At 48.6% G+C, this 19,003-nt stretch overlaps 1 protein-coding gene across 3 annotated transcripts in view; it reads left to right on the top strand.

Annotated features, from left to right (window-relative positions):
* Nucleotides 1-19,003, top strand: part of TLN2 (talin 2) — a 412,810-nt gene that overhangs the window by 365,938 nt on the left and 27,869 nt on the right. For all 3 annotated transcript variants that reach the window (XM_037054035.1, XM_037054036.1, XM_037054037.1), the window contains 4 exons: nt 1,526-1,651; nt 1,854-1,970; nt 4,117-4,302; nt 8,418-8,525. In XM_037054035.1, the coding sequence (XP_036909930.1) occupies nt 1,526-1,651; nt 1,854-1,970; nt 4,117-4,302; nt 8,418-8,525 (537 nt within the window). The remainder of the gene's footprint in view (nt 1-1,525; nt 1,652-1,853; nt 1,971-4,116; nt 4,303-8,417; nt 8,526-19,003) is intronic.

The raw sequence follows: 19,003 nt of genomic DNA on the forward strand, positions 1-19,003 counted from the left end.
CCTGCTGTGCTCCTGGGAATCGGTGTGAGGTCCGCACCAGTCGGCCCTTCCCGGTGGGCCCAGTGCAGCCCTGTCCGCCCTGCAGTTTCAGAGGCTGGCCAAGGTTCCCTGCGCCCCGTGAGTGAGAAGGTGTGGGATGGAGAAGGGGTGCAGGATGGAGAAGGGGTGCAGGAGGCCGTGCAACTGCAGTGTCACTGTGCTTGCAGCTGTCTGAGACTCTAATTTCTAACGTGCTTCTATGTACGTGATCCAGTTTGCGTCCTCACAGCAGCGTGGTCAGACAGGCAGAGCTGGTGCTGCCGGTCCCGATGGTGGGAGCCAGAGCCTAGAGCAAGTCACATAATCTGGAGGTTAAGACCGTGCCCTTGGGGTCACGCTGACCACAGTTCAAATCCTGACGCTCACTCCCAAGCCCCAGGAGAGTGGGCACTCCCACTTGAAGCGGCAGTGGGAGGGTTTGATGAGGGAACACGTATATCACCGTGGCTCGGCCCCAGAACACTGTCCTCGGTCGAGTGAGGCTGCCGCTGTTGTTACCCGAGTAGGAGTGGCCGCTGCGGCCCCTGTGCCCAGAAGAGTTCAGTGCAATGCCCTGCGTCGCCTAAGCCCTGAGTGCCACTGGTGCTTCAGGTTCCGAGTCTAGCACACTGAGAGGCAGTCTGTGTTCAAGTAGAAGCACGAAGATGCTGTATCACATCCAGTGTTACATGGGCACACGTCTGTGCGTGCATTCATTCATTCCACGAGCATTTCCTGAGTGCTCACGCACATGTCAGGCCTGGTTCTGGCGTGGAACACACACAGGAGTCCAGGCCAGCCTTCTTGCAGTTTACATCCAAGTCAGGGGGAAAGGCAGACAGTGGTTAAGAGAATGAATAAGAACAGAATTCCACACACCCATAAGTGCTATAAGTAAAGCAGGGCGAGCTAATGGAGTTGCGTTGTGTGGGGGTGAGTGGGGTTGGCAGGAGCATCAGTGAGGGTGGTCCAGAAAGGTCTCTGCGGACAGGACAGTGGAGCTGAATGATGAAAAGAGCCGGGTTCCAGACAGAACTGCACGAGCGGAGGCCCTGAAGCAGGAATGAGTTAGGACTTCAATGGGGGAGAAAGAGCCACGTGCTGGCAGCATGTTGAGTGAGTCAGACGACCCTGGGAACCAAAGCCGAAGGTGCAGGTGGGTGGCCATGGAGGCCTAGCAGGCCAGGCTATGAGGCTCGTGTTTTCTTCTCAGCATTTTTGTTCACCAGTTCCGAGCCCAGGTGAACGGTGCTGCCTCTCAGAGTCTGCTTAGCTGTCTTCCTTCTTTCTTAGGCAGCTTGTCAGCACAGCTGCCCTCTAGAGGGTGTTAAAATGTATCAAGTACCAGCCTCGGGGAGCTTTCCAAAGTCTGGACAATGACTCCTCATCCAGACTCCTGCATCAGGATCTCCAGGGATGGCTCCCGGCTGCCCTCAGGCTACGTGTCCTTCGTGAAGCCAGCAGGTGACCACTCAGGGTGCTCACCGGGCTCCACACTCTCTTTCAGGTGGTGTTGATCAACGCCATCAAAGATGTGGCCAAGGCCCTTTCAGACCTCATTGGTGCTACCAAGGGGGCTGCCAGCAAGCCCGCCGACGACCCCTCCATGTACCAGCTCAAGGGGGCTGCCAAGGTAGAGTGGAGCTCCAGCCAGGGGTGAGCGTGCAGGCAGAGTGTGGGAGAGAGAAGCACACACGAGAACAGTGGGGGGTGCACATCTGAGCTCCTCTCTCACTTAAGGAAAGGTGGTTTTGCTCATGACTTAGATCTGGAACGGAAGGAGTAGGGGTTGAACCTCAGCACACTGTTTCCTCTCGGGCTTTCTTCCTATGCAGGTGATGGTGACCAATGTCACCTCCCTTCTCAAAACTGTGAAGGCAGTGGAGGACGAGGCCACGCGGGGCACACGGGCGCTGGAGGCCACGATCGAGTACATGAAGCAGGAGCTCACGGTGAGGAGCCAGCAGCCACCTGTCTCGGACACCCGTGCAACAGCTGACCCCAGCGCAGGCTTCTCTGAGACTGTCGGTATAAAGGGGTTATACCGAGAGCGCCTGCACTGGGGAGGCTCACTCACCCACCTGACCAACTGCAATGACCACCCCAGAATTTGGTTAGGGTCAATTTGTCATTATAACTTAGGAGTCCATTGAAATGTATCACTTAAGAGTCTTTAGGTTTAATTACACTAAAACTACAGTGTGAAACCAAAGCCTTACAGGAGATTCCTGGCAAAGGGAAAAGTCTGTCTAGCTCGTCATACTCACCTGGAGGTTCAGTCGTGTGTACAGTGAGCAGCCCCTCTTAGTTCCTATTGCTATGAGCACCGCTTCACTCTGTGAGTTTTGGAGCCTGAGATTTGCAACCTGGATGCCGTTGCCCAAAGTGCTTCCCCTTAAAATCCAGCTCCCTTCTCAGTGATGTGTCTGATCTCAGGGAAGTCGGCCCCATGTTCCCTCTTGCCTGGTGCTGAGTCAGAGTGGCACATGGCTGTTACCTGTTGTTTTAATTCTGTGATGTGGGACTGACTCGTCCCTATGCCTGGAAATAGAAGTATGCTGGAAACGAGTGTTTTCAAAATGAGATTCTTTCTCATAGGTCTGATTACAGATTCAGCTTCCTTTTGGGGGTGGGAGTGGGGGTGAGGGACTGGCCAGTTTTCCTGCATCATTAGAGGGTCACCGTGAAGGTCACAAGCCCTTGGGGGTCAGCAGTGGGAATGAGTGGTTCTGCTGGGTCTTGGTGAGGGAGCCTTGTGTTCTCGTTTCCTGTCTTGAATGGATTCAGACTTGGTCGATGTCACACTTAGTTCTCCTGCAGAGGAGAAATTAAGAAACGCAGGCAGTGTCCTTAAGCGCTGCCGCCTGGCGCTTGCCTGCTCACACCGGCTGGGGATTTCTACCAACCTCTGGACACATTCTGACAGAAGTGGGCGGGCACAATGGTGGCGGTGGAAGAGAAGATTTGAAGTTTGGAGTTTTCCTGGGAAATTGCAGACACAGGGCCAATATAACCATACCGGTGATTTCAAATTGACCCAGATGGTGTGTCCGTGACGCAGGGGGTTCCAAAGGAGCACGAGCCACATTACTGTGGAGCTCTGTGAGTGTGGCCTTCATTCCACTGCAGCGCTCAGGGCTGGGCCTGGGGTTTAGCGTCCTGCCTTAGTTGCAGCTGCCCATTTTTAGGGGGATGGTGATGTTCAACACTGGTTGGCGCATGACAAGGTCCTGGCGGGGTCTTCCTTCTACCTCAGGAAGTCTTCTCTCCTGCAACGTGGCTGCCAGGGGCCAAACACAGAGCAGCTCCAACTGGTTTGGAAGTCCTCACATGCAGGGACAGACACACATTTGGTACACAGCCAGGGTACCAATCACACATGTTAGAGGGACAAGACAGATGGCCTGGAAGCATGAATGGATGGCTTGACTGACAGGTGGAACTTTGAAGTGGGATAGTCACTCAACATGGTTAATTCATTTCACCTCCTCTACAGGGGGTGGCGGGTGTGCACACATGCGTGTGTTGTTAACTAATTCACAGTGCCACTGTGGCGCACTCTACATGAACGCCTCCGCACAATCACACAGTTATATTTGTAAGATGGGCTAAGAATAGAAGACACTGAATGTTTCATTTCCCTGGCCTCAACCCCTTTAAAGAGAGAGGCATCCAGGTCAGTCGTGCCCTGGACCCAACATCGGGACTGCAGAATTTCTGGGCACTGCCGAGGCTCCAGCAGGGGTGGGGCAAGACAGCAGGAAGCCACAGAACTACCTTCCTGGGGACAGGTGGCTTGTAAATATTGAGTATCCATTTTTGCAGGCGAATGGGTTAATGCTGTAGGTATGTCTCTCTCGCCTCATCATACTCAGGCATGCCGAGTATAGGTGGGCAAGCCTTATCCGTGCTAGAGTCTTGAAAGCCAGAATAATATTACTGCACTCAAATTAAATTTCTCATTTCCTGCCTGTTGACGCTTTCTTCCTGCCGCTGGCTCGGTTTTCAGACGCTGAGCTGCAGCCTGGTCAGAGAGAAATAAATTATTTTTGTCCTTCCCTTTTTGATTTTCTCACCTCTTCTATTTCTAACTTTCAGGTGTTTCAGTCAAAAGAGGTACCTGAAAAGACATCATCACCTGAAGAATCGATAAGGATGACAAAAGGCATCACCATGGCAACAGCCAAAGCCGTGGCAGCTGGGAACTCATGTAGACAGGAGGACGTGATCGCCACGGCCAATCTGAGCCGGAAGGCCGTGTCAGATATGTTGACGGCTTGCAAGGTAAAGGCCCTAGCGTTATTTTGGATGGATGGACGGTTCTCTGTCATGATTAAGTGGTTTGGTTTAGTCTGGAGGAGAGGGGTGGGAATGTGCCAGACAGGGTAAGCTCTGTACCTCGAACTGTATAATAAAATGTATGCGAGGGCATGTGCACATCAACCTGTGGGAAGTGACTCTGCAAGGTAGTTCTGTGTTTGGGAGGGGATGGAGTCACCCTGCTCACTGGCCCTCTCACTTTTCCTCTCAGTTCTGCTCAACAAGCAGGAGGCCTCCTCCCAGGGAGTGTAGTGCAGGCCACTCTGACAGCAGTGAAGAGGGCCTTTTGTTCCAGGCCCTCCAGATGAAAGCTGCGTCCCTCGTCTGCCTGCACCCTTTCCTGCTCCTGTAGGTCATCCGTTCTGTGGGAGGAGGGGTGCTGCCACAACTGGGCGAGGAAGCGAGTTGGAGGAACAAAACGGCACACTGGGAACTGCCCTTTTGCTCTCTGTGCTAGACCCAGGCTTTGGAGAAACTCTTGCAGTTCTGACGTAGATAGATAACTAGGGCAGCTGCCCAGAGCCCATGCCTGGGGAGGGAGCCGGGGAGATCTGAGCTTTATGACCTTCTATTTATATTTTTTCCTATTAAGAAAGTGAGCCATAAGAGAGCCCTCTATTCCCGAAGTCCGTGGAGCATCCCCAGACCTTGACCCTTCTAGGGACAGCCTTGCCCCAGGGACTATGACGAGTGTGCTCAGTGATTGATGGATTAATGACCCCCTGCCATGGTGAGAGGGGCGGGGCGGGGATGAACCACAGAGGTAGAAAACTGGCTATTGCAGCTACTGCGGCCTGGGGTGTGAGGGAACAGGGCCACTCCCGGAGGTGAAATGAGTTGTGGGAACAGCTGATGGCTTCTCAGGGGTTCCTCAGAAGGGGTAGGATGAGTTGGAGGTGGGTATGCAAGGGCCTGGTATAGGAGACGGCATCGTTTCCTGTTCTCCTGGGGGTGATGGAGGGCGGGGGTGGGGGGGAGGTGGAGAGAAGAGGGGGGCAAAGTTGATAGGACCACTTTCTTGAGGGACCTTATATTCTTGAATAGGGAGTTTAAACTCTCTCCTGGGGCCGCCAGGATTTGCCACTTGGATGTACTTAATGGAATCTGCCTTCCGGAAGTGATGACGCCAGAAAGGATCACGGTCCCAGTCAGGGAGCAGCACTTGCCCAGTGGGCGTGGCCCCGACAATGCTTGCAGGGCCCCTCGCAGATCAGGAAGGGTTGTTGAGTACATTCTCATTTGATCCCAGTTGGGGAGGGCAAGGGGAATTGTGCTAGTTTGATGGGTGATGAAATACCCTTGGAAGGACTGAGTGGCCTGACCAAGGTCGCACAGCTGTTTACCCTCAGAACCAGAACTGAAGGCCCGTCTTCTGAGTTTGCAGCCAGGCTGTTTCTGCCAGTGTGGACTCCCAGCCGTAAGGCTCCATCAGGATCATGGTGGCTGAGGAGTGATGGGAACTTTGTCCGCATGTTACAGATATGAAATGACAAGGGGACATTAAAGAGGGGAAAAATTAGATATAAATGGCCGGCAGCTCAGATTTTCAGGTCTCTTTCATAACATACATTCCCATTTGCAGGGGAGGGGTTCAGCAGGGAAGGACAGGTGCCTTTGGCCCAGACTCAGTCCTGTCTCTTTTCTGGCCCCTGGATCAGGTCATCCTGATTTTGCAGGACAAAATAACAGCTGGCGGTTCTCAGGCCTAAGCCAGACTTGCTGACTGGTATCACTCCTGAGCCCTGAGGCTTGTGTTAGGATAGGATTAATGCAGCAGACTGGCCTTTCCATCTGCTTCAGTTTCCTGGGTGTCTACCCCTTTGCAGGAAGGAAATGAGGTGCCTGCAGTAGAGACTCCCAGGGACGTCGACGGTGGGTCAGGAAGGAACCCTTACACCCAGCAGAGGGCCAGGTTGCCGTATGGGGCTCAGGGTAGCCAGGGCAGAAATGGAGGCACAGTAAATTATACGCTGGCTCATCTCAGAAAGGAAGAGTTACGCGAATCCCTGAGGTGGAGACAGGGCCTTACCTACCCCCTAAATTAGTTCTGTGTCTGTTCTTTTCCGGTCTTGCTTCCAGGTGCCTATGTTTACATTAGATACAATTTTGTATCTACCAATACCATTAACATTGGTGGTGTTTCTATTGGATATGTTGAGTCATTATAATTGACCCTTTAGTGACCACAAAATACTCTGTTGATGAATACGGTCTTTCCCCTATTTAGGTCGTCTGCACTTTTTTTTTATTGTAAACGCTAATGCAAGGAATGTCATCAGGCATATCTGTTCTTTCTGTTTTGGGTTATTTCTTTAGGCAAGACTCCCAGAAGTTAGAACTTAGTGGGTCTAATGGTATGACATTTTATTTTATTTTATAATTTTTTGATTGATTTGAAAGAGAAGAGGGGAAAGGAGAGAGAGAGAGAGAGAGACATCAATTTGTTGCCCCACTTCCTTGTGCATTCATTGGTTGATTTTTGTACATGCCCTGACCAGGGATTGAACCCACAACCTTGGCATATTGGGATGACGCTCTAACCAACTGAGATACCCAGCCAGGGGAACATTTTAATTACTGCCAGGTTGCTCTCCCACGTTGTCCTACCAAGTTACAGAGCTGCCACAGTGGCAGGAGCACCTTGTCCCTACTTAGCTCTGACACAGCTCTAAAGGGAGGCCGTGCACATTAGCTCCTGGGGTGACGTGGAGCAGCATCATTGTCTGTGTCTTCCCCAAGCAGTGCCTCAACAAAGCGCAAGTGTCTCCACATGGGGCGTCGCCCTCACACTTGGAGACGTGCGAGCAGGATGAGCACCGTGCGGTGGTGGGGAAGGATGTGGCCCTTCACAAGGTTAAGCAGTGGTTACGAGCGCAGTGTGGTCCTGCCTCTCAGGCCTGTTAGTCCTAAAATGAGTGGAACCAGGCTCTGGCCACTGGAATGATCCTCACTTCTTCCAAGGAGGCTGGGGGAGGGCGTCAAGGCTGGGCAGGGCCCACAGGCATTCCCCCAGCACCCCTCAGTCCTAGGGAGTGGGGCTTGACTGGGAGAAATGGTCACTATCCCCCATCCATCTTGACCTGTTCCCCTAATGTGTGATTCCTGCGTGTCCTGATTTGTGACATATGTGCAGTTTTCTATGTATTCCTGTAAGCCCCCTCAAGTTCTTTCCAGAGTGAGGCTGTGCAAGGAAGAAGGGTGAAATGGGTAGAGTTGCCAGATTTAGCAAATTAAAAATACAGTGTCCTAGACTTACATTAACATTTTTTCATTATTTTCCCAAAACTCAGATTTAACTGGGCATTCTTTAGTTGGTCTAGCAACCCCATGAGTGGGTGTGCCATCTGAGATGGTATATTGTGAATGACTCAGCCTGGCAAATCCCAAGGGCAGGGCAAGAAAAGGGGGCAAAATGGTGCATTCGCCATACACCCAGACTTGCTGGACGCATGTAACATGCGGCACCTCTGAGCATACTGGGGAGCTCTCTGACTGAGGCCCCCAGGAGCCAGAGGCCCTAGCTGGGGGATTCACTGTTACCCCAGCGTGCTCAGGTTACGGAGTGAGGACCTGGGCCTGATTAGCCTGTGAGCCGGGAGGGGCCCTCAAGACTCCCCACGTTTCTGAAGAGAGGCACGCTGACCCTGGGACAGCATGTCTCCTGCTGTAAGCTCTAATCATGAGTCTTTCCTGAACTTCTCGGTGTCTGTGGAATTTCTTATGTGTCAATAGAAGGTGGGATGGGGTAGGGGGAGTGAAAGGAAAAAGGAAGAGATGAGGGGCCAGAGTCACTTGCTTTTGTCTGGCTCCAGGCTACTGAAAATTTCAAGACACAGACTTGGAGAGAGGCTGCTGTGCAGATGGGGGTAGCAGGGACAGGGGTGGAGGAGGAACCCCGGGGGTCAGGGAAGGTTCCTCAGAGGTCACTGAGGTAAGGCAGAGGGAGTTCCAGAATCGAGGGTTCAGGGCTCCACAACACTGCAGGGCTGGTGACCTCCACCCCTCCCCGTAAGCCCCCTAGTCCACACACCGGCTGGCTCCTTTTGTTTTAAGAGGTCACTGTTTCTCTCTCTCTCCAGCAAGCGTCCTTCCACCCCGACGTCAGCGAGGAGGTGCGCGCCAGAGCCTTGCGGTACGGGACAGAGTGCACCCTCAGCTACCTGGACCTCCTCGAGCACGTCTTGGTGGTGAGCAGGGGTGTGGGCTGGGGCTGGGGGGAGACCTTTCCTCAGGAAGCCCCTGCTTGGAGCATATTCAGGCTTCACAGGCCAGGCTGAGACTGGATTGAGAGGATGTCTCCCGAATCGCACTGCCCTGGCACACTGAGATACAAGCTTGGTCTGGGGGAAGCTGCAGTTAGAATCCAGAAGAGCCTGGTTGTCCCATTGCACCAAAGAGGCAACACTAGCATTAAAGAGAAACACAAAACAGGTGAGACAGGCAGAGCCACCATGAAAAAGTGTCAGAGGTCCTGTTAAGAAGACTCCAGTCCATCCTGCGAGGACGGAGAAGAAGATCAATGAGGCAGATCAATGCCTGCTGGTGTACAACCTTCTGTTGACCCCTGAGAGCCACACCAGCCTCCATGGCAAGTTAGGAAAACATATCACCAGTGCTACAGGTGACCTACGAGGCTCTCTTGACTTTCTCTCAGTCCTTGAACGAATGGCCTAGACCACACTGAGAATGACACTTCCCTTCCTCCGATGACCTCCCACCAGCCTGGAGCACCTGCGTGTACCTGGGTTAAGAAGGCTGAAACAGAAGACGCTAGCAGGGATGTGGTGCTTGTGACTGGTAGCTGGCTCCCACACACAGGAGCGCCAGGCTTGCGCCAACTCCCAGTTCCTAGGTGGCTCGGTTCCCCCCACACCCTCAAGGGCCAAACCGTGGGGAACCAGAAAGTCTATGTGGTGTGTTCCCAGGGCCATGTTTGGAACTGGGGCGGGGGTGGTCTGGGGAAGCAGAGACCTTATCAGGCAGAGCACTGAGCTCCCAATGAGGGATGGGACCACGGACAGATGACCTCATTGGTATTGACCAGAAAATTCCAGTCTACTTAAGATCGTATTCCTGGAGAAGGTTGAAACTGCATTCAGATCAGGTAATAAGTCTTGGTCTTTAGCACAGATGACCCCACTTGGGGCCTGTTTTGGGTTTTCTCTTTAACAGTCTTTTCCTTTTGAACAGACTCTCAGCTTGACTGAGAGATGAGGTCAAAACTGGAGGCATTAACCCCACACTGCAGTTCCTACCGCTTTTACAGTCTCGGTGTGATATTCACCGGTCATAAGGGTTTATGCTTAATCCCTGTGATACTCACAGGCCACATCCTCAGGCTCACTACCTTTAAGGCAGTCATTCTCTTTGTTCCCTTTCTGACTATCCAATCTTAAGTAGATCGTTTGCTTGGTGGGTCGTGGCTGCAAACATGCATTTAAAGCTTTTGAGAAAATACAGTGTGCCATAGAAATTATTATGATAAATACAAACAGGATAATATCCAATGTTTGGAATGCACTTTGGAGCCATAGCCCCGAGATCCAAACCCATCAAAATCAAGTAAGTGAAAGAAATACCCTGTTGAGGAGGTCACCTTTTTAAGCCAAGTGGCTTGATTGGCAAACTTATAATAAATACATAACTGAGTTTGAGTTTCCCTAGAAGAGGTAATCCAGGTGCAGTGGGCGGTGTCAGCCACAGCATGGGCACCTCCTTGCTCAGCTATGTTTTGGTGGGTAGCTATTGCTTTAGCAGTGAATTCTGCGATGTTTTCAGAGCAAAGGAGAGGTTCCTGATTACAGCCTTGTTTTTATTTATTTCAAACTAGGGAAGTAGGGACCTGCCAAAGAAAGTGAATTCTCATTCACAAAAAAACCTTCTGGTAGGTCCTGTCTAACTCAACTGTAAACTCAGGGCATTTGACCCATGTAGGTGTCTCTGTGTGTTCGTGAATGGTCAGCTAACCGAAGAGGCATTGCCTGGCTCTGTGCCAGCCGTCTAGGAGAATGATAGCCACCACACACTAAATCCTGTCAGGCATTAACCATTTCCACTACGGTGGCACTGTGAATGGCCAGATTGGAGTTATTGGTGACAAAGCCCAAGTCTAAAAGGCAGACACCCCCCCACCCTCCACCACCTTAGCAAAGGCCTGGAAGATACAGATGATGGCACTATCTTTCCAGGCCACTGCCAGGGGAAGGGAAAGAGAAAAGTAGAAGGGGTTTCGTGTTTAGTTAAAGTATGAAGTCTTGATCCGCGCCCTGGGTGGAAGCAGTCTGGTTGATGTCAGCTGTTTCTCCTCCTCGTGGACTTGAATCGTAGGTCTCCAGTGTCTGTATGGGACTGGGGACAGGCGGAGCCTTCTGCAGTGGTGTGTCTAGCGGTGTGTCCCTAGCTCAGCACCTTCTAGTTCTGTAGTGTCCCTGGTCAGAAGTACTTGATAAGGTCCCTTCAGCAGGCCTCAAGGGCTGCCTTTCTCTGATGACTCTTAGCCAACAGGATCCTTTAAAATGGGACCTGGGAAAGCTTCTCTCACCTATTGATGTGAAGCTGGAACATAGGACATTAGAGACTTAACAGTAGCCGGTCACACTAGCGCACGACTCCGGGGGTCAACAGAAGGTTGTACACCAGCAGGCATTGATCTGCTGGTGACTTATGCGGAGTGAGTTTGTTTCCCAAAGGAGGCACTGTAAACAGTCAGCGAGACCAAAGGCAATACCTTAGGCAGGGGAGTCCAGTAGTTTCAGCAAATTTAGAGACCTTCAACTGAGGATCTCGTTAATCCTTTCCACCTTGCTTGATGACCAAGGGCAGTAAGGACAGTGATCATTCTGAGAACTTTGCAAGTCTTTCCATCAAGGCTCATGTGATTTGCCTGGTGACGTGGGTGCCTAGAGCATAGGAAACTGTGAAAGGCATACCCGAGTGGGAAACATGTTTTCTATCAGTTCCTTTGCCACGGTGAGGGCGTCAGCCCGCAGCAGGGGACGGGGGGCCGGGAGCGCTCTAACCCATCAGGAAAGCACACGTGCAACAACGAGAGGGCTCAGAAGGTCTGGAGGGTGCAGGTCTGCGGCCTCTGGGGGCAAAAATAATTTTTCCAGGATTGTGGGCCTGGCCAGCCAGACATTGCTAATAGACTGTTTCTGCAAATGTGTGCAAGTCTCCCCTTCTGTGTCTATTCATAGTTTGAGTCATCGTAAAGGTACCGTGCTGGGTGAAGGAATGCAGAAGCTGAGGAGCGGGGCTTGCCAGGGAGCCTCAAAGAACCACCTGGCCTTCCTGGGTTTCCCACAGCCTTGACCGTGTGTCTCATTTACGGCCATTGTTTATGCCTCTTCATTTCTCTGAGTCAGGAGCCTACTGCTGCCATGTTAAAGACATCAAGGTGGCAAAAGTTGGGTAATAAGAGGTCATTTTTTACAGAAACAGAATGGGCTGCATCCACACATGTCACAATCTTTATAGCTTCTGTCATTGCTGCCTGTGCATGGCAGCCCAGTGGGGTGCCCCCGGCACTTGGGGGCAGTCCTTTTAGTGTGCTCTTCACTTCAGTGACAGCAACTTGAGAAAGTAAAAGGAAGAGCAGTAAGAAGGTCATTTATTGATTGCCCATTTTTTATTGGCATCCCAGAGGACATAGGGAAGCCGTTTGTTTCCATAACATCCCTAAATCATGGACTGTGGAGTGTAATGGCTCCCATACAAAGGTTTAGTTTGTCCTGCTTGGTAAGGATGCGGGGCTCTGCTTGTTGGGCTGATGGAGCTGGGGACGGTCTCCCCTTCTCAGTAAATCACATCGGGTAGAGCCAGCTTGAGAATTCCTTTTCCATCTCTGTAGTGTGACCCATCAGCAAACAAGATTAGATCAGAATTAGTTAAAAGGGTGTCTCATAAGTCAAGACTCAGCATCACAGGAGGGGATATTATCGCCTCGTCACGTCACGGGGCTCACCTTCGTCAGTTAGAGGTAGCGACATAGCGGGGTTGAGGACATTCCCACAGTTTAAGATGTAGATTAGGTGGTGAAAGCAGAAGGATCTCACAGGAAGTCAGTGTGCTGCAGAGAAATGTTGAGTCAGTTCCGAGTTAAGATGACTTTGTATCGTGTGTAAAGTTCGCAAATAAACGTCATTTCCCAGGGTTCAATCTGCTGGGGCTTCCACTAACTTTGCAATGGCAGCTATAGCCTTAAGACAGCAGGGCTAGACACAAGCGCCTGAATCAAGTGGTCTGTGCTGTAATGGACAAAAGGCCTTTGTTTATTACCATGTTATTGCGTGAGCATTCCCAGAGCTTGATTATTCCCTTCATGCACAAGTAAAGTGAAAGGTTTTGAATAGATAGCCGTAAGGCGAATGGTTCTTGTAGTGCTTGTTGTAGTTTTATATAAACCTGTTCATGTGTATCTTCCCAAATAAGGGGTCCAAGGCCTGAAATTTTAGCAAATTCATAGAGTGGAGGAGTAATAGAGAAAAATTCAAAACCCATAGTCTACAGTAATCAGTCAAGCCTAGAAATCCACAAAGCTACTGCTTAGTTGTGGGTCTAGGAAATTCCTGGCTTAGTTTAATTCTTTTTGGAGACAGCTGAATTCCTTCAGCTCTTAGATCATGACCTAGGTAATGAATACTGTCTAAAGATAATTGTAATTTTTCCTAGAGACTTTGTGTCCTTTTTCAGCTAACTGTTGCAGCAAATAAAGGGAGTCTTTCGTGGATACCTCTTTGTTAACTGAACACAGCAAGAGGTCCTGTACACACATTGTAAAAGGGTCCATTTCCCCAGGGAACTGGAGGGTGCTTAAATCTTGGTGAAATACTTGGGAGAAATAAGAAGGGCCTCTGAACCCTTGAGGCATGACTGTCCAGGTATATCATCCCTCGTTCCACGTAAAAGCAAGTAGATGTTGGCTATTGGAGTCCACGGGATGCTTAAAAGGGCCAAACGAAGGTCTACAACAGCCAACCATTGTGAGTCTGGAGGAAAGTGTGACAACAAAGTGTTTGGGTTTAGAACTGGGAAACGAGGAATAACCATGTTACTCGGAGCTCTCAAATCTTGGACAAATCACCATCCCCATCTCGTCCTCGGTATGAAGAACGAAGCCTCTGGCAATTAGGTCTTCTACTCTGGGTGTGAGGACCTCAAATGTCTGTTTTGCCATGGCCAGGCTTCAAATGTCTGTTTTGCCATGGCCAGTGTGGCTAAGTTGGTTGGAGCATTGTCACATACCCAAAAGGTTGTGGGTTCGAATCTTGGTTGGGGCACATACCTAGGTTGCATGTTCGATCCCCAATCCAGGCACATGCAATTCCCTGACCAGGTGCTACATGAGGCAACCAACTGATGGGTTTTTTTTTCTCTCCCTTCCTCTTCTCCTTCCTCTCTCTCTAAAAGCAATGAAAAAAAATCCTCAAGTGGGGATTTTTAAAAAAATACCAGTTTTAATGGTAGCCTGCAGATTTTCAGGCACTTCATTTAAATTAAGAGAGCTTTGTTGGAATTCTTCCTCTTCTATGTCAAGAAGAGGTGATAAAGAGCATAAAAGGTAAAGTTCGGGTTGGTCAGGAAATTCTGAAGGAAGGTCTCCATTTGAAACAACATGTGTTAGCCCTTCTCATTTAGAGAGGAGGTGTCCGCCTACCAGACTCTCTGGGACTGTGTCCCACAGCAAAAAGGAATGTTTTTCAGTGCAAGGTCCCAGAGCCATTTGTATTCATTGAGATAAAAATTCTTTCTAAATTTGATTAGATGCCCCCACTACGGAAACTTCCTTTTTACTCTACGTCTTTTTGTGTGTGCAGTGAGGGTGGGGTTTAAAGTAGAAAGCGTAGCTCCAGTAGTTTTAGCTTCCACTTGGCTGCTCAAGGCAAGTACAGCAAGTCCTCATTAACATTGTCAGTAGGCTCTTTGAGTGAAAGGACTTCGAATGAAACCAGTTGTATCATTGGCTAATAAGTGATATAAATAAGTCAAGTTCCTACAGTGTATTTCTGGTCACAAAAACATCACACTTCTAAATAAAGACCCCCAAACACTTCTAATATTAAACATGGAAATAAACATAATCTGTACATACATTTAAGAAAGGTTAATAAAAATAGATCATTGTTTTTTGACCTGTTCATTCCAGTGTAGGATCACAGATGGCTCAGCAGCTCAGGGTGCATGGTGGGAGCCATCCCTGGACAGGACCCCCTTCCATCAGAACCATTCACTCCCACACTCACTCCAACTGGGACTGTATAGCTGCAGCAGACACACATTAGTTTACCTCATGTGCACGTCTCTGATGTGTGGGAGGAAACCAGAGTACCCAGAGAGCACCCACTCAAACATGGGGAGAACATGCAAACTCCACACAGACAGTTGCCTCAGCTTGGAATCCTTTTTTTTTTTTTTTTGCATCAAGGTTATAACAAAATGACGTTATTCAAGGACCTGCTGTACAGGGAAGCCCACAGAACCTCATCAACTATGGAAGGGCCCATATGGGGAAATTATTGGAGATAGAGATGGGGACATTTATTTGATTGAGCCTTTGAGGACAATCTTTTTTCCAGTGTCCCAGTATATTACAATTGAGGCATCGATTTCTGGCCAGTGTTTGATGATGCATCCCCAGAAGGGTGCAATTCGAGAGTCCCGGTGTTATTTTAGGTCTCTGGCCTTGGGGCTGTTGTAGCGGTAAAGCTAGTAGCTTGGTGGGTTTTCGTTTTCCATCTTGCTCCAGCGACCTTTCAAAATGCTCAGCTGTAGTCATGAGTTCACTTAGGTTTGTGTCCTCCTATCCTATTTTGTGCCTTTATCAGTCCACTAATCTCAGTGGATAATCTATTTACCAAGAGGGCAGCTAGAGCAGGTTGAGTGACCCTATTCTTCATATGGAACCCAAAGAGCCACAGGAAGAGGGCTTCCAAGGAGGCTTTAAAGTCTGCCACAGGTTCCTCTCTCTTTCATTTGCATGTTAGAATCAGTGACCAATCAGTATGTGCAGGGGAGACTCTAGGAAGAGCTTGTGGAAGCCCCGTTGCTGTTTTGCAAACTTTCTGGTCGAGGATTTTGAGTATCATCCTCAGGGGTTGCCACTTCGCTTCCTGCAGTCATTATTGGGCTTCACCAGGTCCTACCAACATGTACACAAGCTGATAAAAATCTGGCAGTTTTCTGAGGAATTCAGAGAGCTGTTATCAGCAGCTACAGTCCTGGACTGCCGGATCTCTTACTCTATAGATTCGTTTTCTGTTATGGGTTCTTTCTTCCAGAGAAACAGGACTGTTAGACCTTACATGTTGCAAACCTGAGTGGTTGATGGGTCTGTTAAAAACCTGCTACATGAGTTTCTTTTCATCTTTCTATACAATTATTGCCATTGTAACCTGTAATTAGGATAGAAATATAAATGCCCTGTTTCTCTATGGCTGTTTTGAGGTTTATAGTGTAAAGGTAGTTGGTGCTAAAATGACATCATTAATAGGAAGAAAAGCTAAGTGGCATTAAAACTTTCACAAAACATACAAAACACTGTCTTGTCTTTTGCAAGGATGTTTTTGCCTCTTCATGGGGACGAGTGATGATGGTTCTGACATACAAGGAAATACAGATGAAACACCATCATGTACATGTTTGTTCATGTGTTCTTTTTGTCTGTTCACAAAGCTAGACATACTCTTTGAAGGGCATTTTCTAATAAAAATATAAGGGAGAGAAACAGCCTTCATTTCCAGGGAATTAACATAAACATAGGAAACTACACATTGCTAACTAAAAATTTTAGAGGCCATGTGACAATGTTCTGTCACCTAAACTATGGATGTTTGTGGTTTTCTTGGACCTACTGCTAAAAATGAATCACACTTCACATTATTAGCCCTACCTTCTTCTCCCAGGCAGACTTGGAAGAAACAAGGGCAAAATGAGGCTCAGTGCAAGGAAGACGGCACTGAGAGGCACGTTAGCCACAGGCCTGCTGAGGCCGGTGCTGACGGAGACTCAACGAGAAGTGAGGGCAGTGGAGAGGCACAGGCAGGGAAACGTGTGTGAGGGAGCTTTGAGAGACAGAACCAGAAAGTGAAAGCCAAATTCCTAGCATAGAAAAGACGTCAGATTCATGTTGAAATTATCTTTAGAGTACAAGAGAAAAGAATGCTAAGATTAGATTAGCTAGGGTGGTGAATAAAAAAAGCAATTAAAAATTAGAGATGTGCACGCACACACGTGCGCGCACACACGCACGCGTGCGCACACACACACACGCATACACCCATCCTGCCCTTGTCAGTTTCTCCGATCTGTATGGGGAGACCACGTATAATGAGGTGACCACCGGACGACCATCCTGAGAAGGAAGTCCACCTAAATCCACACTGTAGCAGGAGATCATAAAATAGTCGTCCTGGATCACTTGAAAACTTGACTTCTGTTTCAGTTGATCAAAGAGGATTATTAGTAAGATTCCTGAGGCTGAAGAAAGAATAGATAATTATCTAATGTTTACAAAGGGGAAAGAGAAGAGTAGAACTTAAGGTTTGGAGAAGGTATCCAGCAATTTACAAAAATAAATTGAGTTCACTTTCAGGTGGAACAGGAGGTTCAGGGATTTCTTTAGTGGGCTGCTTTTTTAAAAATTTAGGCACATAAAAATGTAGGGGAAATTATGCTGCTTTAGCCTTGTTCAGTTCAAATATCTTAAAGTCGAGGGTTCTTAATCTTTTTTGGCTGATTAGTAGGTTTTAGTTTTACTCTAGCAGAAGTTTTAAAGTGCAGAAAATCAGATCAACATCCATGTGCCCACCGTCTGTAATTAACCAATTTTGTTAATTAATATTTTGTTCCAGGTCTTTATTTTTTAAAGAAATCTGTAAATAACAATGACTGTTGTATCCCTTACCAATCCCATTCCCTTTTTGTCACTCAGACTAGGTGCAAGTAGCTATCAAGAATTCAGCTTTCTTAACTTTTTGCGGATCTTAGTCCCCCTAGAGCTGAAAACCCTTTTCCTGCCTCCTCCACCCTCATCAAAGAAACAACATATACATGCAGAGTGGCCCTTAAATCCTCAAGAGGGTCATCAGAACCAAACACCCGTATGGATCCTTTTGGAACTGAGGCTCCAAATTGAAAACCCTTGCTTGGGGAATCCTGTTCTTTGGAGAATCCAGTTACAATCAACAAACCTAATCTGGGTCTAATGTGGGCAGAGCCCTCTCCCCGATGCTCTGGGAGCTGCTTCGTGAGGCAGCAGACATGCCCACTGGAGCAGGTTGGCCTCCTGCGCCTGCCCTTGGCTGGTTTGTCCCAGAAGATTTGTGTCATGGGGCAGAAGGCAGCCGCTTTACCCCGGCAGCGGTCACCGTTCAATACTGCTGCAGAACCACAGCACACGATCTCTGACGGGGTTGGAATTACCCCTGCCCCCACTAGCACAACCTTAATTTGTTTCTGTCTGTGCCTGCTATTAGAAATCATATTGATTTAGTAGCTGAAAATAGAACCGCGTTCCTGCTGCCTTATCTAAACAGGGTGCTGTGTCGCATGGCTGTTGCCTTTCTTAGAGGGCATGGTGCATACGGAAGTGGGTCTCTTCCTCCAGCAAGGCTCCTTTAAAGACAGAAGTCCTGCACCATTCCACTTGGGTGATGGGACTCTCCCCACCACATCCTAAACTTTTTCAGTTTTATTGAGGCATAATTCATATGCAATACACATATGTAAAGTACATAATTTCAGTGTCAACATATGAATACATCTGCGGAAGCATCACAACAATCAAACTAAGCAGATCCATCACTGTTCAGAATTTCCAGGCAACCGCAGACCTGCTCTTTATTATAAATTTGTTTGCATTTTCTTTTTTTTTAAGATTTTATTTATTTATTTATCTTTAGAGGGGAAGGAGAGAGGGAAAGAAACATCAATGTATGGTTGCCTTTCATGCGTCCCCTGCTGGGAGCTGGCCTGCAGGGAACCAGCCCGCAACCCAGGCATGTGCTCTGACTGGGAATCGAACCGCGATCCTCTGGTTCTCAGGCCCGCGCTCAATCCACTGAGCTACACCAGCCAGGGCCCTGTTTGCATTTTCTAGAGTTTTATATAAATGGAGTCATGCAGCATGTGCTCCTTTCCGTCTGGCTTCTCTCACTCACAATCAGTTTTCCATTCCATCTATGTTGTGTGTATCAGTAATTTGTGGCCTTTTATTGCTAAATGGTTCCATTGTATGGTTGTGCCATAATTTGTTTATAAACCTGTTGATTGACATTTGAGTTGTTTCTACATTTTGATTGTTGCAAATAAAACTGCTAAGAACATTCTATATTGCTAAAGAACAAAAATTCATCGAAGTAAATTTGATGATCTAATTGGCTTTATTGACTAATTCATTAATTGGGTGGCATCCCTTTTAGCAAGTAGAAGGGAGCTCTGAAGAGTTGTACAAAACTGAGTCGTTTTTTATAGGCACAAACTGGACAGGCCAAGAAAGTTATTAGCAAAAGAAAAGAAAGGGTTTTTTCGGGTAAGGGCACCTTTCTTTGGGAGAAGATAGCAGGGGCCTGTCAGGAAATTCCTTCCTGGGAGGGGCTGAAACTGCAATTGAGTCTTGGTTCTCTGACCTGGGACTCAGTGGCTCTGCCTGGGACCCGTTGTTTCTTTT

The sequence above is a fragment of the Sturnira hondurensis genome, unplaced genomic scaffold (assembly GCF_014824575.4).
Source record: "Sturnira hondurensis isolate 20B ecotype Veracruz unplaced genomic scaffold, ASM1482457v3 Scaffold0008196, whole genome shotgun sequence".
Taxonomy (NCBI): Eukaryota; Metazoa; Chordata; class Mammalia; order Chiroptera; family Phyllostomidae; genus Sturnira; species Sturnira hondurensis.